This window comes from Oenanthe melanoleuca, chromosome 1 (genome assembly GCF_029582105.1).
Source record: "Oenanthe melanoleuca isolate GR-GAL-2019-014 chromosome 1, OMel1.0, whole genome shotgun sequence".
NCBI lineage: Eukaryota > Metazoa > Chordata > Aves > Passeriformes > Muscicapidae > Oenanthe > Oenanthe melanoleuca.
Window position 1 is genome coordinate 81075633 of NC_079333.1, and position 25380 is coordinate 81101012.

Here is a 25380-nt window from a genome sequence, read left to right on the forward strand (position 1 = left end):
CACTGGATCTGATGGAGCAAACCTGCACCAGCCATTGCCACTCATTAACTGATTATCAGTGGAGAAGTACAGGAAATAAGAAATTATTTCCTAGTAGTCCCAATCCTCTCAATTTAATGTATAAAATTTCTAGTGCAGACCTTACACAAGTGGAACAGATTACAGATGCATGGCCTTCATATTTCTTTGCCAACTATTGCTTGTGATAATTTTCCCAAACTTAAAAAAAGAAATTCTAGAGAAAAGGCAAGACATATTTTGTCTTAATTTGTTGTTATCTACATGCAAATATGTTATCTTAAGTAATTTTTAATAATTTATTATTGTGCCAAAATATACACTCAAAAGAAGTAAACAATTATTTTTGTAATTACTGAATGGAGACAGTCTGAAAATCTTCAGCCTTTTGTAGATATCGAGTGGTGTCCACATGTCCAGAAAGCAAAATTAGGAGCGTGATCTTTATCAGCTTGTGTTGCAAAGGAGACCAGAAGAAGAAAATGTCATTTATGAGTTTCTGTGTTTCTGAATTAGAAACTGACTTTTTTGGTTTTTTTAGTCATCAGTAGTTTTGGTTTGTTTAGTTTTTGCTGAACAAAGTAGCAGTTTTTCTGCTAACCAAAGTCAATTGGCACTCAAATTTGGCACTTACCTGCAGGCTGTTCTGCTTCAAAACAGAGCATTGGCCAAATAAGACTAATGGTAGACTAATACAAATTTTTAGTAGCAAAGAAAGTATTTTTCTCTGTGTTCATGCACTTGAAAGGATGTTTCAGACTTTTTGTATGTATATTCAAGAGCAGATATGGCAGGATAATGGCACTTTATCCTTGCAATTCAACTCCTGCCAGGGCCACATTTGCTGTTGACTAACAAAAATTTTGATGTCAATGCAGCTGTATTAGCTGACATTTTAGCTATTCATCTTTAGATTTCTCAAGGTTTACCTGTAACAATATGCTCAGAAAAATGAAAGCACTGGAAAGTTCTTCTTTTAATTTGGCAGATGAGCATGAAGATTTACGTGACTGTGGGTTTAAACCACAGCTGACAGATACATTCTTTGCATGCAAGTGTTTTGATAAAAATTAGGTTGTGTGCAGGAGGATGCACATTTTTAATACTTGAGCTCAACATAACATATTATGGTAGCTGGGCATAATTAGTGCATCATTATGATTTAACTAGAGAATAACAACAATACCTATTCCTTCTGCAGAATGGCACTAGTTCATGGCACCATATTGATTTGTTGGGCATTTATGTAACTCTCCAAGCTTGAAAGATTTAGCATCTCTGACCTCTTCCTGTGGTTCCTGATGGTTTGCTGCATTCATTTCTTGTAGCATTAGCCTTAAGTGTATTGTAGGTAAAAAAGGTATCTTCAGGCTCGTGATAAATGAGGGCAGGTAGAACTGGAGCTGTGGGGAGTTAGCTTCTGGGCTAGATATCCATGTCACAGTTTCCTGTGACCATTGTAGGGAACTGGAGTCACTGAGATGCTGCCTCCCATTCCTGTGTTCTTGCTAGAACTCTTTGAGCCTTTCAGCAATACCTTCCAGGAGGTTTGATGATGTTTGCCAAAAGCCAAAAGCTTTTGTTAACAAATCCCTTGCAAACTGCCTGCAGCTGCCACAAATGAGTGGTTTAGGCAGCTTCAAGAGTAACAATCAAAGGTATTACCAAAAGCAGGTTTTAATATAAATTTATGAAAGCATGGCTTAAAAGAGTTTGATGGCAACATTGACTCTATTACAGGGATGAAGCAGACAGAAAAGCAGAATTATGAATTTTGCATGATTTGTATGAGGGTCAGGATAAGGGTACATGGAGTAAGGGAGATTTCCCTGTTGAGTCATGAGTTATGGAATGGACCCCCTTGATTCCTAAACTTCTGTTGGAGCCTAAGTGCAACTCAATCCAAATCTCAGCCTTCATCCATGAGATATTTAAAGGATTTAATAGGGAAATCTTGCTGTTGTATCACGGAATTCAGGATGGACTCCATTGCTTTCTAAACTTCAGATGCAGCCTAGGTGTGGCTGAGCCCAGTCTTAGCTTCAGACCTGGGCAATGGTTCATGTCTGTAGGATTTAGCAGCACTCAGTAATTGACTAATTTAATATTTACAAAATTATTAAATAGGATTAATCTTAAATCAAAATAGTAACTCAGTTATCTGTAGGGTGTTTAAATCAATTCACACATGCACGTACACAGACACAAAGATGTGTGTGTGTCTATATTTATATAAATGCACAAAGTTCCACTTTGTTTCACTGCAGTGTCAGTGAATTACTCACGTTGAATGTCTTGGCATTTCTCAATGGGAGAGGCTTGTGTGTCAAGGACTGGGGGTGTTGGCCCAGGCCAGCTCATCAGCTTTTGGTGACAGTCCTCTGAGTACTGCAACTTGATAGTTTGCAGGCTCTGAGTGGCAGCCCACTCTGAGGAACATGCTGGTACAGCCTACCCTGGTGTGGTAGAACTCAAAGGGCCTCACTTAGGACCACTCCTTATAGGGTCACAAGATGACTGGCATTTTTTACATTAGTCCATTTCCATCCTGACTATAACCCAAGTTGATAATTACTGAAATTATGCAAAAGTCCAGTTTCACTGGGGTTATAATTCAGGTGAGTATTGTCCCAAGGGTATTAGGGGATGGCTGATTATTTCTCATTGCCTTCCTTGGTCAGACAGCACGTTTCCCTGATATAAACAGTGCCACTCCACCTTAGCCATGCGTGGGTTCCTGGTATGATCAAGGGCCATTTCACTGCCCAACTCATTGCACAAAAGCCAATGGGAATTACTGAAATTGTAGAACAGGCTTGAGGAGTAGAGCAGACCCCAGGAGGGGTTGGGAATGCACCACCACAGAAGCCCTGTACTGAGACTGCAGAGGACTGCCATTCTTTTGAGCTCCTTCTCTTACAGAAAGTCTGGTTTTTCTAACTCTCTATATTATATAACTTCACTGGCACAAGATAACAGCAAGAATAAACATTTAATAGGTAATATAAAACTTGGACAACAAAGTCCTCTCTCTGCAGAATCAATGGAAAAAGCTTAACCTTATCAGTGGGGTTACTTGGTGTGTTTGTACTGTCTGCAGAATATGATGGCTGTCTGGAGGTGAGCTAACCTGCATGTTCAGAGGACTAGGCTGAGCATTTTAAAGGAAAGCTTCATAGGGCCTGGTGTTTTTATGGCCCAAATGGCTTCTGAACCACCTCATGTGAAGACAGTATCATGCCATATTCTGCAGAGAAGGCTTGCAGTGACCACTCACTGGCTGCAGTGAGACAAGTCTCAGTTCAGAGCACTGCTAGAGGACACAGAGCAGCCCAATATAAAGAGGATTAGGAAGTAATTTTCCATGGAGACAGTAATTTTTCATCCATTATTGACCCTTGTTAGCAAAGAGCTGATCAAGTAGGATATGGGGCCAAATTGTTCCCGTGTGCCTAATGAAGGGGGCTGTGCCCTGGGCCCTGGTGCATGTCCAGGAGGTCTTACATTCATAGATTTATTGACTCATAGTATGGTTTGGCTTGGTAAGGACCTTTAAAGATTGCTTAGTGCAGTACTTCTGCCAGGAGCAGGGACATTCTTCAATATATCAAAATTGCTCAAAGCCCCATTTTGAACACTTCCAGGGATGGGGCATCCATAGCTTCACTGTTCCAGTGTCCCAGCAGCCTCACCATAAGAAATTTCTCTCTTATGTTTCATCTAAACCTATCTTTTTTTAGTTTAAAACCATTACCCCTTGTCCTGTGGCTATCAGCACTGGTAATAATTGTCTTTTTTACTAATCCCCTTCATATATTGAAAGACCACAATAAGGTCTCCCTGCAGCCTTCTCTTTTCCATGCTGAACAACTTCATTTCTTCCAGCAGAGCCATTTGGCCTTGTGTTGCTTGTTATCCACCCTTCCTGCCCCAGTGTATATAGTTGTGGCAGTTGCTAAGCATGTGAGGGATGAGGAAATGCTAAAATAGCAATGCTTTTCAAACAATAGAAATTAAATAAAAAATAGTAGAGCTTATAGCATAGTATGGGACTACTTGCTATTTTTATCCTGGTTGTGCTTTGTACTGCTGCTTCTTGTGCACGCATTTGTACATCTCCCAGTTTCACAGTTAAATTTAAAAGGATGGAAAACAGCAGCCACATATAAAGGGATTTGGAGTTACAGATTGCAGAGCTAACAAACCCTTCAGATCTGCAGTGCAGTAATTTGTTCTGTATTATGGCACACTGGGTTTCAAAGCAATTCCTACTCATTAGCAGAGAAAGCTAAATGTTTGTTTCAGGCTGATTATGGAGAAAATGTGTAATTTCAGCACTTAGTAGGTGTATTACCTGCCTCTGCTAAATTGTCATAATTTACTCTTGGTTCATACTAATCCTTTTCAAGTTTTATCCAAATAGAAATCACAGCCATATTTTTCATTCTTCCCCTTATAAACTGGATGTTATGAAAAGACAATGAAGCAGTTCTGGGGGATAAAACCTGATCTGATACCTGAGCTTTATTGTTCAGCATTTTGGCTAAATACATGAATAAATACCAATTAAATTAGTAATTCCTCTAACACCAGTGAAGGCATAACTATCAGTAGCTCCAAAGTAACAACATTATCAGGACTTCCCCATTTCCACTTTGTTATTGATTTATTCACATTACTGCTGAAAGTGATTTTTTTTTTTAAAAATAATATACTTTAAACAACATAAAACAGCTGCCACTACCTCTCTCCACCCCTCATCAGAATCCCATTCTGCCAGTTAAAGTGCTGTCCCAGGAGATGGTCTCTGGTGACAGTGGCAGCATTGACAATTGTCTCAGTCCCCACAGAGCAAGAGACCTTCTAATGGCTTAGAAAACTGTCAGCATGTTAGCTTCCCATTTTCAGGAAGTATTTTAACAAGTCAATATTTGGGCTGTTTTGAAATTGATTTATTTCAAAATCACAACAGAATAAATCTCCACAAACACCAAGAAAGCATGTAAGTCTGTGCCTGCTCTAAAACTAAAATTTGGAATTTTAGCTAAAATTGGTTAAGCAGTCAGTTAAGTTTTTTTAAGGTAAAAACTAAAAAAGTAGGGAATGAGCATTGACTTTAAAACTGGAGAGGTTTAGTGCTTATACTCCCAAATGAAAGGTTCAGGGTAACTAAGCAGGAGTCAGCTATGTAGCAGCACTTCAGCTAGAATGGGAATAGCATAGAAATACTTGAAAGAAATTAGAGTGTCCTTTCCCAGTAGAGTAGTTAGGATTGCATTTTACCACACAGCATGTCCTTGTAGGTTTAGTGATGAATAATGGAAATTCCTCCCAGTTAGGGATCTCTGTCTAGCATGACATGCAGTGTACAGAGTTTCTCCCTGTTGGAAGAGGGAACAAGGGGAAGCTGTGTGAGGGTGCATCAGAGGGTGGCACATGAGGGAGAACATTCAGGAGCCATTCCAAGCAGGTTTCCTGTGCCCAGACCTGTTCTTATTTTCTCTCTTGCCCTGAAAGTGACTTCTTTTCACAAAGTATGGGCACCAGCCCTCTCTCCTTCTTGGGTCATATGGGTGACTCAGAACATAGAGGCAGAGAAAGAAGAAGGTGTGAAGCTCCTGTTTACCCTGCTTAGTCAAGTCTGACATCGGTGTGTTTTCCTCTGGTTCTTAACAGGGTCTTGGTAGCTCAGACCTGTTTCTGAGTCACTGGGAAATTGCCTCTTGGCACTCTGCACTGAGTTTTCTCAGAGTAACTTGAGAGTTCCTGAGTACCTTCCAAAGATACTCCTGTTACAAATCAAACCACATTTATCAGAAGAATCTCAGTCTCTTCAGCTTTTTTCATTAAAAGTCTTGAATATGTCCTTTTTTTTTTCTTTTTACAGAAATGAGAAGAAATATATAAGCAGATACTGGAAAGAAGTGAAGGTTGGAGACTTCGTGCAGCTTCGCTGTAATGAGATTATACCTGCTGACATATTGCTGCTCTCCTCAAGTGATCCTGATGGGCTGTGCCACATAGAAACAGCCAACCTGGATGGTGAAACTAACTTAAAACAAAGACAGGTGGTGAGGAGGTTCTTAGAGCTGGTAAGTCTCCATTCCTAACTCACATTTAAGATAAGAATTTCTTCCAAGTAAGTAGCTGGTTACCAATACACTCCACACCAGCTAAATCTGCTTGATCTAATAGTGCTAATGAACTACCATTATGGTTGTCATTAAAATGCTATCACTTGCCAACAACCTCATCATAGTATCAGAAGTTTTACCATCATTTTTCCCTGAATCTGAATAGGAATTATTTGGGGCATTGTGTGTGATTGGAAAATGTTGGAGGATTTTAATGGCTTCTATTGTAGCTCGATTCTTGAAAACATATTTTAACTGCCCAAGGAGGAGATACTTAAATATAAACATGTACTTTTCCAGATCAGTTTCAATTAGGAATCTGCCTAAACTCTATGTTGCAGAATATCCCTCCAGCACTTGGAGCATTAAAGCTTGTAAGATTTAAAAGAACAACAAGCATTTGTTCTGGAGGTATTTGCACTCAAAAACTGCTCTCTCACTGTGCTTATCTCTCCCCGACAGCACTATTTTGAAACAAAACATAATCCAGATCAGTTACTGTCAGCAGAATTAGAGGAAATTACCTGAAGTTTTACTTGCTTTAATGATGTTATTGAAATAGTATTTATTTGTATGCCCTCCTCTCCCATCCCTCTTAGCAGCTAACTTCAGCTTCCTGTATTTGTCAGGACAAAACCCTATTTTTTTAGAAGTCAGCTACATTGGTTCTCCTAGTAGCACTTCTAATTTGAGGGATTTTGCAAACAAGGAGCTGTTGCTCTCACCTCTGCCATCAAAGGTAGCTACAGAAGCCCATGGTTGTACTGAGAAAGATCAGCATTAATGAAGTTGTTAACCAACCAACAGGATAAAAGTCAGTGTGCATTCCAAATGTTTATGGTAGGTAGACCTTCTCTCTAAACAGCTTGTAAAAATGTGAGATAAGGACTTGTTTAATGATTAGTGATTTCCACACAGTATTTAGGCATGACATAGCACCTACCACTGTAGCAAAAAGTTCAATCAGCTATAGGCCAAACGTTTCAAATACTCTTATTGTTTCAAAGTTAATTGAATTGCTGCTCAAACCTCCCATCCTGTTCCTGCTGAGAGGAAATCTCTCCCAGTGGATAGAGCTTCAGGGAGGTGCTCAGATGATGTATCACAGTTTTCTGCCAACACAGATTTCTTACGTGACTTCAGGTACATTATATAGGACAAAAACTGTAGATTTCATTTAGGTAACTGAACATAGGTGTGCTTTTGCATTTGTGAATACATTTATAAGCTAAGAGCACATTCCAGTTTTATCTCAAAGGGAAGGCACCAGGTCCTCCACTCATCCACAGCAGATGGTTGGATTTCTGTGATCCGAGACCACTGGACACACATCATTAGGTGTTAGTAAACATGGTGAAAGGAATCAATATGTCCAACTACAAATTATCAGAAAACTGGCTTTCAAGACCCTTGCTGCCCAAAGGAGTTCCTTATACTGTCTTGGAATCCCCAGCTCCCTGCAGCAGAGAAGTGATTCAGCATTCCTGGAGGCTGTCAGGCTGAGGACACCTGCCAGCCCTACAGACTGCCCTGCTCCTGTGAGCTGTGGCACCTAGACATGTGCCTGAGCCCATTAGTTGTGGAGTCACTTCTGTGTCTTCAACCAGCATTCCCATGCATGCATTAACAGAGCAGGAAAACCCAGAGGGAGTACCCCAGCAGCATTATGTTTGGCATACCCAATGAGGTTTAAATTGGTGATCCAAACTAGGCAGCTAAAGACTTCAGTTCTGGGGTTTGTACAGTTTGGCAAGACCTGTAACCTTTAGATTGTTGTGTGGAAGTGAGTGGCAGTTTCGTTTCCTCTTCAAGCAGGTCAAAAATTATCAGACTGAATTGGGGCTCATTGAAGAAGAAGGCTGAGGAAAGAGCTCCTGCCTGGGGAAGCATGTGTGCCAAGCATATCACAGTATATGTGGCATGGCTAGCTCAGCATACCCTGCTTTACTGAGGAAATTAGTTATCATTAGTTATCATACTTGCAGTCAGCTTTGTAGGCCCCTAGCACACTTTGTATTTCCAGCCCATCCTCCTTCCTTATCTTAGCTCTCTGTATCATAAGATGACTATGGAACTTCTCTGTTTCAGAAGTGTGCTCAGAAAAATGTGAAAAAATATTTTTTAAAAATAAATTTCAGATCACAAGGTGTCAAGCTACAGTAGCTATGAGGTCCATAGTAAATTGTCAGGGGTTAAACTGAGGTCAGTGACAAAAAGCTCATTCATTACAATGAAAACAGGACTGGTCCTCAAGGAGTCAAGTATTGAAAGAGAACTTGTAAGAAAACCACATGTGATTACCTCTCCTCTCTTAAAATAGCTGAGAAAGCAGGAAGTATTCAAGCCTGGGTTCCTACATCAACTAAGTTGAAGTCAAAGTGCACACTTGCAAGTAAGAAGTCTTCAGAAGCTGTAGCATCACAGAACCTCTCTGTAACAGCACCCCATATGTTATCCAGCAGAATACTTGCCATCCTCATGAAAATCCTGGCCAAAACCTCTCTAAGCATACTGTTAATTCATGCAGCAGCATTAGCTTTCACACTCCATACTAGTAGGGATAGGCTCTTACTGATTCTTGAAGGTATTGCCTTGCTGAGAGACACTCAGCACTGGGATAGAGGGATGTGCTTGGAAAATGTTGGATGAACAGTGGGGCCACAGCCAAGTAGCATGGAATAAGAAGGTGATGCCTGTCTGTTGGACTGAAGTTCAGTTCCTATCTGGATATGTCTTAAGTTGTCACAACTGGAGAGAGCTTATTGTTACATCTCATCAAATACTTCAGATGGCAAACATTTTCTTGTACCTAGTGTTAACCCTCCTTTTGCCAAGCCTCAGAGAAGCTTATTCCCAAGTCTCTTACAAGACCTGCATCCCAGCCTGTTCATGCATTGGCTGAGAATGCTTTTATGTTTTTGTATTAACACTCTGCTCAGAACAACTCTGTTATTTTTATAGCTGTTTGGTTCTGTGTCATTCTGCAGCCCTGTTGTTCAAGCAGGAAAACAAACAAATAAATTATGTAGTCCTGACCCTCTCTTTCCCACACTGCTAAACACTTTCCCCACCTCCCATACAGAATGACGTGCCTTGTCATGTGGCTTATCACAGGATAAAAACAGATTTTTTGGAAGTTTATTTTCAAAGTATCAGCTCTTAATAGCTGTCTTTGAATAATAATGTCTCTGTATCACTATCTCAAGTTTGCAAAAGAAACTTTTACAAAGGTTGGCTTGTCTGTGCTTCATATATGAGCTAACTGATAACTTCAGGGCACATGCCTGAGGAGCAGGTCAGTGAAGGATAGCTATTTCTATACCTGTCACTCAGCTGGGCATGGGAATGGAGTGGGGGTGGCAGCAGGAACTGTTGTTTTAAGATAATGCTTTCTTGATTCTGTTCCTGCCCTGTGTGCACCCACACAATTTACAGCCCCACAGGTCTGTGCTGAGCTCTCAGAGAGAGCCTGATTGCCAATTTGGGGTCACTGAAGTGGCATGTGTGCTGGCCACTGCATTTTCTCCTAAGGTCAGCAAGGCCAGCACTGTTATGTTTGGTACAACAGTCCTCTGGAAAGGCTGCTGTCCCTCCAGCATCCTCTGAAGGATCTTTGTGTGTTTCTTTTCAGCAATAGCAGCATATCAGGTCCATAGTCTCTGAGAGGAAAGGGCTTTATAGTCTCTCTCCCTCTTCCAAACCTTTGCTCAGAAAATAGCATTCTGATACCTTTTTAGCCTGACTCTTGAAGAAAGCATAAGAAATTATAGAAGTTTTTCTGTATCCTTGTCTCTGGTGCTTTGCAGGCATTATTTTACTCTGAACATATGCTCAGAAGGTCCAGGATCAGCATTTTAGTGCTTGGATTGCATCTCCCCACTTGTGAATTCCAGGAAACTGTTTTCCTTTATAGTGCAAGTGACCATAAATACTGCTTATTTTAGTGCTGCTTTGAATTGTCTCAGTAATTTATAGTAGACTGGGAACATGCTGCTTGTTAGATTTGCATGTTTGTTAATGAATGCAATCTGTCAGACATAAGCCTGTACTTTGTGTACGTGATTCTACACCTTATTGATGCACAAGGAGTGAGAAGAGTCACTGATATATTCCTCTGGCTTCCATGTCTGAGGACACCAGTTTGAATTATACCTTGTTGTTGTAGACTCAAAATAGTCAAGAAAAAAGAAAATCACTCAGTGAGTGATTAAAAAAAAGAATTTAAAAAAACCAGGAGATTTTACAAAGGCCTTGACATTTTTTCCTCCAAGACTTTAAATACTGTGTTCTTGTTATTCTGCTACTACAGCAACAGGATGTGTTAAAAATGTTTAAAATAGCCAGAAACGTACTTCTGCATGCTCTAAAATGAACAGGATAGTGGACTTTCTTCACCCTGAAATACTGATCAGGTTCACGTGTGCAGCATGACTCACTGGCAAGTGCAGTGTTAGCCATGACCAGTGAACATCTCTTGGGAAAAAAACCAAACAAACCCAAACCTGCTCTTTGTAGGTATTCTGCCCGTTTCCTTCTAATTTCCAGCCCACCCTCGCTGCTGCCAAGTCACAGCAGCCATTTCTGGTGCACTGGGTCTAAGAGGAGACGGGGCAGGCAGGAGGAATCAATGTGTTTCTGTGCTGCTCTGCAAGCTGCCGTGCCACCACACCCTCTGCAGTTGCTTATGGAATGTTTTCCATCCATCTGAGACGTCATGTCAGCCACTCTTCAGAGAGTGGATAGGCAGATACAGCTCGGGCTGCGAGAGCTCAAAACTCCCTTTCAGGTTTCATGAACTTGATTTAGGATATTTTGATAGTATGCATCTAGACTCATGAAAAACATTGACATTTCCGTGCTCCACTGTTTTTACTCAGTATGCCTTTTAACAAAATCCACAAAGACTCACTGTGGATTCTGGAGCAGCTTATGGTTTATTCACCACTGCCCCTGTCCTGGATGTTTGTGTGGAAAGCTTCAGTTCAGCTGAAAGCTAAGCTAAATGTAGCTGCCATCCCTGTGAGAAGGTGCATGTATCCCTGTGGGGGCTGCTGGGGTTAGGAGATGCAATTTGCTCCTTCTCATTTTCTCCTAAAAGTAGAACTTCTTTCAAAACAAACTTATTACTAGCATGATTAAACAGGTTTAGATAAGCCTTGCAAATTACTTTGTGACTGCTTATTTACTTCATCTGAAAAGCACATCTGAATTTGGTCTGCCTGTTTGGGAGGTTCATTTGCATGCAGACTAGCACCAAAATAACTGATGAATCTGATTTCCTCACAAGTCAGTTTGTGAACACTTCTGGAATATGTATAAATGCAGAGCCTGTGCTTACTGCAGGCATATTTTTTCATCAATCCCAGCCTAGAAGTTGGGCTAAATTGACAGAGCCAGCTTTCATTCCAGCCCTTCCTGGTCCTGCAGTGTGCTGGAAATACATTGGATACAGCTGGACTTAGAGAAACAGTCCTACAGCTCCCTGTTCCAAGCATTAAGCCATTTAAACAATTTCTTTTTTTTTTGCCTGTGAGTCCCAGGCAGAAGCTGGCCCAGAAGAGAAGATGTTTTTCTAGTAGGGCTGCACTGTAAGCCTGACTTAGTGCCTCCAGAGTGCTCTGTGTATGAGGTACTTTGGCAAGGGCAGCCCATGCTGATTGTGTGTAAACAGCTCCCAGGGCAGCCTTGGTATCCCAGTGTAGATGTTGCTTCTGCGTTCAGTTTTTACTCACTCAAAGAAAAAAAAAAATGTAAAAAATGAGAAAATAGAACAATTTTGAAGTGTTGGTTTAGCCTAAACTGAGCTAAGATTTCTTGTGCAGCAATCTGTGTTGTCTAAACTAGCCTAGTTTGAGTGAACAGTTGAAGTTAAACCAGCTCAGCTTACCTGTTGATAAGAGCTTCTTATCTCAAAGAGCCTGAATGAGTCTTCTAGAGCAAAACAAGAGGGATAGCTATATTCTCCCTGTTGCTTCTTGTCTTACTAGTATCCTCAGGCAATCATCCACTAGCAATTAGTGGGAATAATACACTATTATAATCAAGTAGATGGGAATTAATCAGCATACTCACTGTAGTTTGACTCAGTGTTGTTTTGACTGTGAGTACTTTAATAAGGTAGAATCATGCTACAATAACAGCAACTGCCTCTCTGGCATTTTTTGGGAGTTATCCCTTGTCCATTTATTTTTTGCAGTATTTTGAGAAGGTTCAGAAGGTGATGAAAACTGGCTTGAAAATACCAGATATGCACATGTTAAAACATAGATTAGTGCTCCATCCCACGGATGTTGCCAAAATTAATTTTCCCAAGGGAAAAGAAAGTTTAAAAAACGAACCAAGCAAGCAAAAGTAAACAATGGTTTTTCTACGCACTACTAGAACATTAAATTAAAGCCTATTGTTTTTTAGTTTTATACTTTAGCTGAAGATTTTAGAGAAAAAAAGGCTTCTAAAAAGACTTGCATTTGTCAGTGCAAAATGAAAGCTTGTCACACCCTGAGAAGGACTTTTGTCTGAGGTAATACCTTGAACATTCAGTAGGTTTCTTTGATGGGGTGAATTGTTCTGAAAACCTCGACACCTATATTGTTTTATCTTTTTTTTGGATAGTATCTTGTTCAGAGATGACTTGTGTGGAAACTGTGGACATGTCTAGTTAAAGAGGAAGCAACTGCTGTCTCTCTAGCAGAGAAACAGGCATAGAACAGATGCATGCAGAGTGACCTGATGCAGAGAATGACCCAAGCTGGTGCTGTGGCAAACTGTCTGAGCTAAATGTGCTAAAGGAAGGCTTAGAGCAATTTTTCACTCCACACCTAACCATGGCACATAGTTAGCAGTTCCACACTGGGAGGCATAGGGAAGTAAAAAAACTCAAGGATGATGGTTCACTTCCTCCTTGGTCAGCTTTGGGCATGGTTATCATCTCCTCCTAGTTTCCATTGCACAGGTGTGCAGGCCACGAGTTCTCATTTTGAGAGAGCTTTATTAGAGAGACAAATAATTTGAATAACTGTAAGAGAAAATTTTGTATACAGTAATGGAAGCAATAGCAGGGAGGGGGAGAATAGAGGAAGAGTCCTGAGAGTCTGAGGAGTGCTGAGTAGTTGACTTTTGCCATTGGCATTAGTTGTTTGGTTTTGTGTTTAAATATGGGTTAAAGGGGCTAAATTGATGAATCTAAGCTGGAGTGTCATGGCTGTGAAGGACCTCTCAACCCTAGGGTAATCCTTCCAGCACTGGTGGAACAGTGGTAAATCCATGTAAGAAATGTATTATGCCAGTGCTTGTGCTGCATCAAAGCTCTGTAGAGGCAGGAAATTTCATCCTCTGTATCATTAACACAGGATTTCTCCATTTTGCTGTTTCTCTGAAAAAGTATTAGAAAACAAAAGGGCATTTCAGGTCCACAGAGAAAATAAAATGCTATACTGCTTTCCTGTTACAGAAAAATAAACAATCATATTTAAAGCAAATTATGGAGAGATTTTCCTTTTTTTTTTTTTTTTTTTTTTGTCTTGACTTTTCTGATACAGCCTAATTCAATTGTACTGAATTTCTAGAACTGTTTATTCCTTAGCTATTCATTGGCCTGAGAACAGGAAATACCTGGAATATATGTTTTTGGAAATGAGTTTTTGTAATATAACACTGAGAAGTCATGAGTTCAGGGCCAGGATTTTCGAGCTGGAAACACGTCTCTGAAACCACAGCCCCGGATGGCAGTATCAGTGGTTAGGAAAGGATGGAAAGACCTTCTTTTCCAGAGCAGAAGGGTTCACAGTATTGAGCCATATATTACCCCAGGTACATTGGTATGGTCTCACTTTCCTTTGAAAGTACTGAGGTGGAGAAGGGGTCTCCTTTTCTGCCAGGAAAGGCAGAGGAACAGTGTGAGGAATTGTATTTATTTCAGCATCAAGGATGCTCATCCCACTTCTCTTTTGTCCACTATCCTCCAAGTCTTTTACACAGTTTGGTGTTGATAAGCCATGGTGGTCATCAGACATTTGCATTGAAATGTTACTTACATGGGAAGTGGCTGGCTGTATGTCTCAAAACTTCTATTTCAATGAAATCATGAACATTTCTGTTCATTGGTTATACTTGGGTTTGTACTCTCAAGCTCTGCTATGACTCTTTGATGGTCATATATTTTCCATTACATGTGTGTGCCCATGATAGAGAGTGGTTGTCCTGCAGGTACGTGGCTAGCCAAGGTACTGCTCTCCACACAGCACTATAATGCTTACACTTCTATTTGGTGTTGAATTAAAACCATCTGTAGTGCATGGAGATTTATAGACAGCAGTGCTAATACCCTAATTCAGCTTTCTTAATGGTGCAGAAGATAAACTAGTTTACATCAAAACAGGGAACACAGCCTTTTGGCTTCCCAGAGAAAGAGAATTTGATTAACATGCAGCATGGTTCAAAAATGCATGTAAATTGTCTTAAGCATTTTCCCTTCCTCTAATTAACTTTTCCAAGTTTCTCTACTTACTGTGTTTTTGGTATGACTTGATTTAATACCAGGTTGAAAACTATACCCCAAATGGTCTCATATACCTGTACAACAATGTGGCCTGTGTGGCTGAGATCATGGGGATCTGAATTACAGGCTGCTGCAGTGTAAAAGGGAGGGGAAAAATGACTTAGTCCTGCTATTAACTGCATGGAGGTGTGTCATGTCACCTACTAAGAACCAAAAAGCAATGGACTGTCTCCTGGTACCTCATAGGAAGCTTGTTTTCTCTAGGTTAGATAACTGATAATGACATGGAAGAAAAATGAAACAAACTGTTTCATCAATTGATGTTCTCCCTGTTGGTCTTTTGTCTGACATTTGTTCTCACTGGTTGCCCTTCAACATCACACATTTTTTGAATGCTTATAATAATGAATATATGCATGAGAATCATAATCATGGAGTAATTTGGGTTCTAAGGGAGCCTTTAAAGACCATTTAATCCAACACTCCTGCCAAAGGCAGGACATCTTTCATTAGATCAGTGTTCTCAAAGCCCTGTTTAACTTGAACCTGGACACTTCAGTGGTGGCATATCCAAAGCTTCTCTAGGCAACCTGTTCCAGTATCTAACCATCCTTTGAGTAAAATATGTATATTTTTGTCTAATCTAAATTTACTCTCAGTTTAAAAATGTTGCCCCTTGTCCTGTCACTTCAAGCCTTAGTAAAAAGTCTCTGTTGGTCTTTCTTATAAGCTGCTTTTATATATTGAAATGTCTCAGTGAGGTCTCCCTGGAGCCTTCTCCAGACTCAGCCACAACTCTCTCAGCTTCCTTCGTAGGAGAAGTGTTCCAGCCCTTGGATCCTTTTTGGGGCTCTCCTCTGAAACCACTCTGACCTGTTACATGTCTTACTTATCCCAGAGCTGGACACAGCACTCCAGGGGGTCTCATGAGAGTGGGGTAGTGGGGAAGAATCACCTCCCTCAACTTGCTGGCCACACTTTTATATATTTATATATGCAACCCAAGATACAGCTGCTTTCTGGGTTTGCCAGCACACAATTCCAGCTCATCCAATTTTTCATCCACTGGTATCTCCAGCACTATTCCCCAGGGCTGCTGTCAATCCATTCATCCGCCAGTCTACTGATATTGCCCCAACCCACATGCACATGGCCTTGCTGAACTTCATGAGATTTGTATAGACCCACCTCTCAATCCTGTTAAGTTCTCTCTGCATGGCATCCCTTCTTCCAGCGTGTCACACCACACAGCTTGGTGTCATCTGCAAACTTCTGAGAGTTCCCATCCCACTGTCTGTGTCACTGATGAATAAATAGTACTGGTTTCCATCTGGACACCAAAATATTGACTGTAACTCTTTGGACATGGCCATCCAGCCAACTCCTTACCCATCTAACAGGCCAAATCAAAGCAGAAGACCATATCAAAGCAGAAATCCAAGTATTTGACTTCTACACAGAGGGTAAGACAGGTGGTGAGGAAAGCCTAGACGGAGTAATAGACTCTGCTGCACTGCTGGGATCTAATTCAACATGTCATAATCATATACATCATATACATATACATATACATATACATATACATATACATATACATATACATATACATATACATATACATATACATGTTTGATTTCCACACTTATCTGAACAAAGCTGAAGACAAGACTGTGCAGGAACTCTGTAGCCATTGTTGTGCTTGCCTGAAGTATGAGGCTGCCTAGAGAGCTAAAAAGGGAAGCAAAGCACAGCCCCTGCCATAACGATACATTTTCATTTCTCTCAGCTCATTTGCTGGTTTTGTAACCAATAAGGCCATTGTGAGTTTCCTTTCATAAGACTCATGCAATCAGCTGGTGTCTGAAAAATAAAACTCTCTAATTCCTTGAGAAGGTGTTCTTCATTTTGCTAGTGGTGGCTTTAGCATGTTGATTGCAAAGGAGCTTGTTCAGTAGATTTGATAGCAGATGAAAATGGACCAGAGGGGAAGCTGCTAACCAAAGTGTTCTGCAGCCATCCCAACTTCCCTCCTGTTCTGTGTGTGCCAACCACAGCCTGCTGGCCTCAGACTGTTAAATCTTCACAGCTGCACCTCTGGCCCCTCCACAGAGCTAAGAGGCAAGAACAAAAACAGCTGGAATTCAGCAGATAAGGTTCACTCTGAATGCCATGTTTTCAGTAGGGCAGACATATGATGGTAAATGTTGATAAAAAATATGAATCCAAGTGAAGACAGCATGCCAGTGTCCAGCTTGGGGAGTTTTGACTCGATTGTGACACCTTCTCACATTGGAGATTTTCATGGAAAGGCTGACAGAACTGTGGTAGTGCTGATAAAAATGCTGCCCTGTAATATTTGGAATAAAAGGTGTCTTTTCATTGGGGCTGTAGTCTCTCAGTTTCTTAGGCAGTTGCTGTATGTTACGGGTTTCCCCCACATCCTAGAGACATTTCTTAAACATGATGCTTTGTAAGGTAAAGCTGCTTTTACCCAGATTCCCTGTCTTCAGGCTGAGGTAGGATCATTGAGCTTTGGTGTGTTTAACTGCATCCTGGCACTGTAGCTGCTACTGTTAAGTTTTACTGTTCACAAGAATATCCCTGCATTGCTAACCACTCTCTTTCCTGTCAGGACTCTGTTGTTTTGGGTTTTATTTGTGGAGTGATGTAAGAGCAGTGCTTGGCATTTCTCTCTTCTGGGTGAAGAATCTTAGTCCTTCCCATCATCATTTCTTCCGGCAGAACATCATTCCACAAGAAGTCAGACTGTCCAGCAGTCTGAACTAGAGCAGGAGCAGGACAAGGTATATTCAGAAGCTGACCTAAGCTGTTGTGCTACTACTTTAAAATGACTGTGCAATGTTTTTGCCACTAATCAACCGGAGTTGTCTTCCAGCACTTAAGAACTGGAGCAGAAAGACTGCTAGAAATCTTTACAGAAGGGAGAAAGACCTGGAGAGTGGGGAGAGTTTACATTTGTCTGTGAGCGTGAAGCAAAAAGTCTCTGCAGGAGCAGGGTAGTACACAGAGTTTTGGGAGTCCTTGAGAGGCTTTATTTGTGGTTTAGTTGAAGCACTGAGCTAATACTGAGGTTGGCTTTTACAGACTGTGCACCCATTCATTTATTTCAGTGAGTGGCTTTTGGAACAGGCAGATACCACTTTCTTAATTGTCCAGGTCGAGGTCTGTACTTCAGCCTTGACATACACTGTTCCCTTTCACTCTCCAGCACTGCTATAGTCCATAAATTAATTTATTCACACCACCATAATTTTCAGTGCAGTGCTAAGGATGGCCATCATCCTGAGGGACATTAAAACTTGCATGTGTGTATTTTCAGTGTTGATGTATTTTTTGGTGTTTCTGTTCCCTGGTTGACTAACAGCATTTTCTTCAGCTGGCTGTTACAGAATTATTGAGATCTTCCTAGGCCTTTCAAACAATACTTTTTTTTTTCTTTTTTTTTTTTTTTCCCCTGCAGCCTGGATATTGCACTATTCCCTCATATTATTTTCTACAAAGTGGAAAACTTTGGTCACCCAGAGGAAGATCTGCCTCCTAAAATGTACTTGGCTTGCTCAGTTGTTCCAGTGTTTCTGAATATGTGTTACTTTTAAACAAACAATACTGAAAAAACTCTAATTATAGTAGTGGTTTTAAGTGTGAAAACCAGAATAGTTGAATTCTGGTGTACAGCTGGATCTTCTTAGTTCCTAAACAGCATAGATTCAACTGTTTCTTCCGTTTCTTGTGAATTAGTGGCACAGATAAATTGTGCCATAGAAACTAATGCAGTTTAGACATGAAAACATTTCACTCCTTCAGTATATAAATAGTTCATATGCTTTGAATACATAACATCAGTATGTAATTCCAGTTGCACATTAATAAAAGGTCAGATTAATTTTATATGGTAAAGGCAGAGTACTGCTGTAAAAAGCAGTAACAGGATGGACCAGTGCATTAACAGGATGAGTTCTTAGTGCACTTAAAAGCTTATAAACTGGAAAAGCTGTTTTTCTGGCTGAGGCAGATTTTTGTCTATTAAATATTTTCTTAGAGTTGTCCCCATGACTCCATTTCTCCTTTTTTTGTTTCCTCCAGACATACAGGCCAAAACAAATCTCAGAGCCCTCATCAGCCCTGCACTGCAGGGAGAAGTCTGGGTAAGATCCCCAGCATAGCCAGTAAACCCAATGTGAATAGCAGGTTACTGTCACTGTCACCCAAGGCCATCCTGGGTACCCAGTGCTGTCCCATTGGAAGGAAGGACTCAGCACCAAAGTCAGGTTTCTGCAGCAGTGAAGTAGGGCAGATGAATAAAGGAAAACATTTTAATAACTATGCATTATTAATATCACTAGCAGGCTATTAAATCACCCATACAACAGGCATTTAATGAAGGGAAATATGTTGTTTGAACATTGTGTAATTGTCAAACTGACTCATCTGGCATGCTTTGCTTCTTGAGCTATGACAGTTTCGTGAGGTTGCCAGCAGAACTGAAAAGGTTGGCATTTCACTATGGAGATTCAGACTCATCTTACAGCTGAAGCTACAAAGTCATGTTGGAGACAGCTAAATTCAGTTTGCTTTTTTGTGACAAATCTTTATACTGTCTTCATCTGTCTACCTGTTGGTTTCCCACTCTCTAAAGGTATTGTAACATTTTCTCCCTCTCAACACTTCGTCTTTTTAGGGTATAAGACATAGCCCAATTATTTCAGACCTGAGATAATGGAACCTTAAATGGAACCTTTTTTCAGATTTAGTGGCTAGTGCATTGTTAAAAGGCTAGTCACAAACCCCTTTGCATCTGCAATTTAATTTGAAATTCAGCTTTGACTGAATCAATATTTAGCAGGCTTTTGCAGTTTGACTAGGTCTGCTTATGTAAGGAAAACAACCTTTTCCATTGCTGCATTTAGACTAAGAATGAATTTCCTGAGGTTTTAAGAAAGTGGGAGAAATAGAATTTATGTATAGGATGTTAAAAATCTTGCTAGCAGGAGGAGTCCTGAAGAAATGAGATACATTCCATAGAATCCATGGGTATATAAAATACCCAAGTATCACCATGTGTCCTCTTGACAAGTTTCAAACTTTCAGAAAGACCTATGAGGGTATTTTGACTTCCTAAGAAGAAGTCAGCAGTTTTTTCCCAAGAAAAGCAGTGAACTAAAGCTATCTTGGCAAAACCAAAAAGTGAAGTCAGGGATTTGATGCAAGTCAGTTTCTTATTGAATCAAAGCCCTTTTTTTTTTTTTTTTTTTTTTTTTTTTTTTTTTGTTGGGTTTTGTTTTTCCATTTTGATATGACATAAAATGGCAGAAGAGTTGAGCAAGAGGTAGAAGCATAATTTAATACTCTCTGAAGCATAGTAAATTATTAGAGCATGGGTCTGGGCTCCAGGTTAAGCACTACCTGGTAGCAAGTCATCTGCCTTGAGTGAAAGCAGTAAGTTTTTCTTTATTTTATGGGGGCTTATCCTTAGAAATAGCCATGGAAAGTAAAATGTGCATTGTAGAAAAAGTAGAACTGGTTGTTCAACAGAAATAATGTGGCTGACATGAATGGAATTTAGCCCTGGCCTTTGCTACCCAACAGTTTTGTAAAATACTCTGGGGAATTTATGTGCAATCAGTGAATCTCTCCCCAGTTTTTATCAGCCAGAGTCAGTTGTCTGGATCAGTGGTGCACAAGGTGCAAGTTTGAGACACTTCCTGAGGTACCAGATAGAAAATTATACATTTTTATGTATGCCTTCAGAAAATTTTAAAAATCCCCATAGCTGTTTTTTGTGTATGACCCAGCCTTGTAGATGTGCACAGAGGGATGATGACACCACCACAGAAGTCAAGATTTCAGGGAGATTAGGCACTGAAAAGCCTCATCTCAGATTGCAGTCTGCCTAGGCATGGAGCTTTTCATCCCTCTTGGTCCTGGGACAGCTTTAATGCCCAGCAGTTCTCAAGGTGGGAAGAAAGGAACACAAAATCAGGCACATCAGATAACTTCTGCACAAAGGTCTGGGCCAGTTCAATGTTTGACCATATTTTCATCTTGTTTCTTGTGTCTTAACAGTGATGCAGAAATTCAGTGTAAAAGAAAAATTAAAAGTAGTGGTGGTGATTTTTTTTTTCATGGATTTTTACCAAGAAAAAAAGAGCAAATCTGTGCACTGTAAAAGCAACAGTGTTGGCTTTAACTTCTGTCTAGCTGCAGCTTCTCTTAGCTGCTAATACATGAGAACATCATCACAGTTTGTTTCAATTGCTGCCAAAGTGTGAATATCAGCACTGAAAAGAGCAAAACTTTGATCATTGTGAAATCTTACATTAAATTTGTGCTTCTTTGTAACCACTGAAAGCAGTCACACACAGTGTTTACATATTTGTTCTTTCATTTACCAGAAGGTATTTTCACATCAAAACAGTGTCATTAGCTGTAATATACCGTGTATATCTGCCTTTCCATTTCACAGGGAAGAGATGGAGCAGTTTGATTTATTAATAAACCAAAGTGATTTTGCCATAAGTCAGAACTCATCAGCTTTTTTTCCTTACATAAACTATTATTCTAATTGGGTTTTCACTCCCAGATATTATCTGAGTAAAGACCATAACCACATATTTCAAGTTAATTGTAACAGAACACAAATACACAGACAGATTTAATGATAAAGGACTTTTAGTTCCAAAACTGAGTCATAAATGAAAAGAAATCAACAAACAAAGGAGGGAGAAGGACAATATTGCATGGTACTGATGGGGAGATCGGGTACATTTAGTCCTCTCTGAGTTTGACAAGATCTTTCTTTTTTTGTGAAGACTTTAGAAGCCTCTAGATCTAAGTACCTTTTTTTATCTTTATTTGTGAAATACAAACCTTGGTGGCAGGTTTTCTTACCAGAAAGGGAATTCAGCTGTCCAACTGCTCTAGAAAATATTGTGTCCAACCACACTCTCTCTGCAGTTCAGCAGCCATACAAAATCTGCATTTGGTTACATTGGGTTTTATTATTAGGTGTCTCTAGGATTTCCTCACATTCATTAAAGATGTTAGGATTTATTTCTTTTCTTTTTTAAGACCACTGAATGAAAATTTGTGCTAAATTAAATGTATTATATATATTTTGTTATAATAAGGAGAAAATAAATGTTTCCCATTCCATCCAATTTACAAATAGTTTAAGCTACAGTGGTAATTGTTTGTAGATAATTTTTTCCTATACTTTTTATTTTTTTTTCCTTCTGCCAAGGAACATACTGGGGCAAGGAAGGAAAAGATCATTTTCTGGGACAGCACAGCAGGTGTTATTTCTTGCTAAGGCTCAGGTTCTTGACTGCCAACATTGATGTAATTTGGGGAGTCTGATTCTCAGCAAAGCATTCTCTGTTCAGAGCTGTCCTTTGTTTTTATTCCATTTTCCCCCCTTTGTTTACAAGCTGAATTCTGCACGTAGAAATTTTTCTTTCCTCCAGTGGGCTGTAGCTGTCTCCAAGTGACAGCCCATTTTCACAGTTCTCTTTATCATCTCATGTTTCTTGAAAATACAGAAAAGGTTTTCAAAAGTCTCAGGCGTGGGTGGTTTGAATTGCCACCTATATAGTGTAAGTCTGTCTTCATTTCCAGGTGTAACCAGTAGAAAAATGGAGAGTGTTGGTTTTCATGCTGACATATCCTCTAGTTTCTTTTATCTCGTACTCAAAATCTGGTAGAGGCAACATCAAAAAAATCCCAGAGACACCTGTGTGTTTCAGAGAAACTGGCAATAAGATCATGTCTGTCCTGTTCTCAGTCAACCATTCTCACAAGTTTACTCTAAAAAGCAGTGGTTGTGTTCTCCAGCAGCTCAGCAAAACCATTATAAAACAGAACATACGAAGTGCTGTCACTATTAAAAGCTTAGTAATATGATAATTCACAATTAGTTCTTTTATTCAAATGGCATTCAAAGCAGCTTTGTAAAAGTAGTCCTCATTGATGGAGATAAGCAGCCTTCTCAGCAGCACCAGGATGCGATACGTCTGCTCTTAGTGTGTAATTTGATCTAGCAAAGACAAGAAATCCTTGATTTTTATTTAACAAAATAAAGCAATTCTGCTGTGGTACAATGTTTTTCTCATACACAAGGTAAACTTAAATAGTCAGCATAAATACCACTTTCTGAGTAATGAGCTAGACAATCAAGAAGGTTTTTAAGTGATAATTAAGAAAAAATTATTCTGCTATATGTGTGTAATTTACTGTGTTAGATTAATTTATCTCTGTTGGCATAAAGCAATTAAGAAGTCTTGCTAATATTTCAAAAGCTCATATTAGCTTTTTGCTAATTGTCAGTATATTGACTTATATTCTCCTAAATTTTCGCTGACTTCACTGAATGTGAAGGGTAATGATAATATTTAAGATTTTGATATTTTCTAGGTAAATTTCATTTTTCCAGTGCAGATTAAATTCATTTGGAATCTTCCAGTTGCAGAACAGAAGCCACCCTTGTAAGAGAGATTTTGGGAGGCATCTTTGGATTTTTTTTCCCAGATGCTTTTGATTTTCAGTACCAGTGGTCTGCATCTTTGCTTTCATTGCCTTTGGAAAAAACTAGACTTTATTACATTACAAAAACTAGAAAAGAAACTATTTTGGATGTAATTTTCAAGTCTTTGCTCTATTCTTATTATTCCAGGACTCAGAATTTGACCCTTTGAAGTTCACCAGTGTGATTGAATGTGAGAAGCCAAACAATGACTTAAGTAGGTTTCGAGGTTACATGTGAGTATTTCATATAGTATCCTTCAGTATACACTCATTTTCTCTAACATGGAATAAAATAAATGCTTGTTTGCTTTGGGCTGTCTTCTCTAAGTTGCATCATCATCACAGCTAAACAGGGCTGCATATTTAAGGTTCTTTTAGAGATCCTCACTTCAGGGTGAGATGGGAACCTCATGTTCCGTTCCTTAGGATGGATTTATTTGCTACCTTCAATCACCTTACACTACAGAAATGAATGTATGAAGCACTGCAGTTACAGGCACTCTTCTTTTCCTCCATGGATCAAAAAACCCCATCTGGAAATGGGAAGAAATAGAAAATAAGTCCAAGAGAGGCAACAAACAAACACAATCTGTTGTACACTTTCATGAAGATGGGTCTGTAGGATGTTTCTTTTAATATATGTGTCATTGAAGAAAATCAGAAGGTAAAACTGATATTTCTCCAGCTATGGCACTGTTCCTTTCTTCTCATTAAGATAAAATGAAATTATTGGCTCACACTATGGGTATGCTTGTGCATTACCACATCACCTATGCACACATGACTTAACTCTAAACAAACAGAACTACATTAACAGGGTCATCTCTGGCCAATCACAAACAAATTAGGGTGTGCAAAGCACTTTGCTTCTTATGTAGCCTGTTCTGTAGTGTAAAGGTATGTTGATTCTAGTGGCTTAGGACATGCACTCTTGCATGATTTATTTTTCTACAGTCTGTTAACCACGTGGAGAGTGAGAGCCCAGGATACATAATTTTTACCTAACTTTTAATGACGAGAGTTAAACTGACACTAATTCTGTTTCAAATACAATGATTTACCACCCATGTTGATTAGGAGTGATAAGCAGTATTAAATTGTGTAAATGTCACAAGGTAAATTACTGGAGCTCGGGGAGTTTTTTATAGTGATGCCATTTACCACCAGAGTTACTACTCTCAGATGTCAGAGATTGTGTAGGATGTACTGTCAACTGGTGTAAATCAGGACAGTTTCTTTGAAACTACATCAAGTTGTAGTGTGGGAAAATGTGCTCCTTTATTTAGCAGCACAAAGCCCTACAGTTCATGTGAAGAAAAAAGTTTAGTATTAGACATTGCTGCATGAGGGTGTGTAATAGAGAGCCTGCTCTACTGCAGACATGCCATTTCCAGATATGGAAATGGAAAGCTTGGCAGCTTTTCCAGCACACTTTATGTGTGAATCTTAGTCCCCAAAAAGTTGAACAGAAAGATAGAAAATATGCATAAATTTTTCTTCCATTATATTTTTACTTATTTACTCCATGTGGAAAAGGCCTGTGGCATGAAAGCTGCAGAACCGTTTGAATTACATGGCATAAAATATGGTAATATCTTTTTGGTGGCTGTTGTTTAGTACTGATTATATTTAACCTTTTTTACATTTTATAGTGACACAAATTATGTGACTATGTTTTGACACAAATTTTGAATCTGGCAGAAAGCATCAGGTGATTTCCAGCTCTCATCAGCTATTTTCCAAGAGATTTGCAGCTAAAGGACATGGGCCATTAGAATTAGAGAGTGGGGACCAACCCCTCAACAAATAAATTCTCAGTCCCCTAATTAATCACAGAAGAAGGCTTTTCCCCCACACTTTTCAGAGTTCCTTCATTAGTATAATGGAATCAGGAGTCTATTTTAAATCACACATTAACAAGATGAATAGCAATTAACACATCTGCATTGAAACATGTCATTGTCAGATCAAATTCACATCTTAATTCTTGCTCAAAATTTTTCAAGTTGCTTCTGGAAATAATGGATCAGATAGCTACCAGCCAATAATAGCTCAACTGAAAAGAAATTATACCAAAATATTTAAATAAGAATCCCATGAAATAATAGACTTTCAACAGATCCATATGTAAAAGTAATGAAACATTACTACCAAAGTTTCCTAGGCATTTTGACCACTTAGTAGGTTTCC

At 39.5% G+C, this 25380-nt stretch overlaps 1 protein-coding gene across 1 annotated transcript in view; it reads left to right on the plus strand.

Annotated features, from left to right (window-relative positions):
• ATP10A (ATPase phospholipid transporting 10A (putative)) overlaps positions 1-25380 on the plus strand; it is a 108035-nt gene that overhangs the window by 35366 nt on the left and 47289 nt on the right. Inside the window, exons 2-3 of the mRNA XM_056497369.1 lie at positions 5906-6110; positions 23339-23424. Of these exons, the coding sequence (XP_056353344.1) occupies positions 5906-6110; positions 23339-23424 (291 nt within the window). The remainder of the gene's footprint in view (positions 1-5905; positions 6111-23338; positions 23425-25380) is intronic.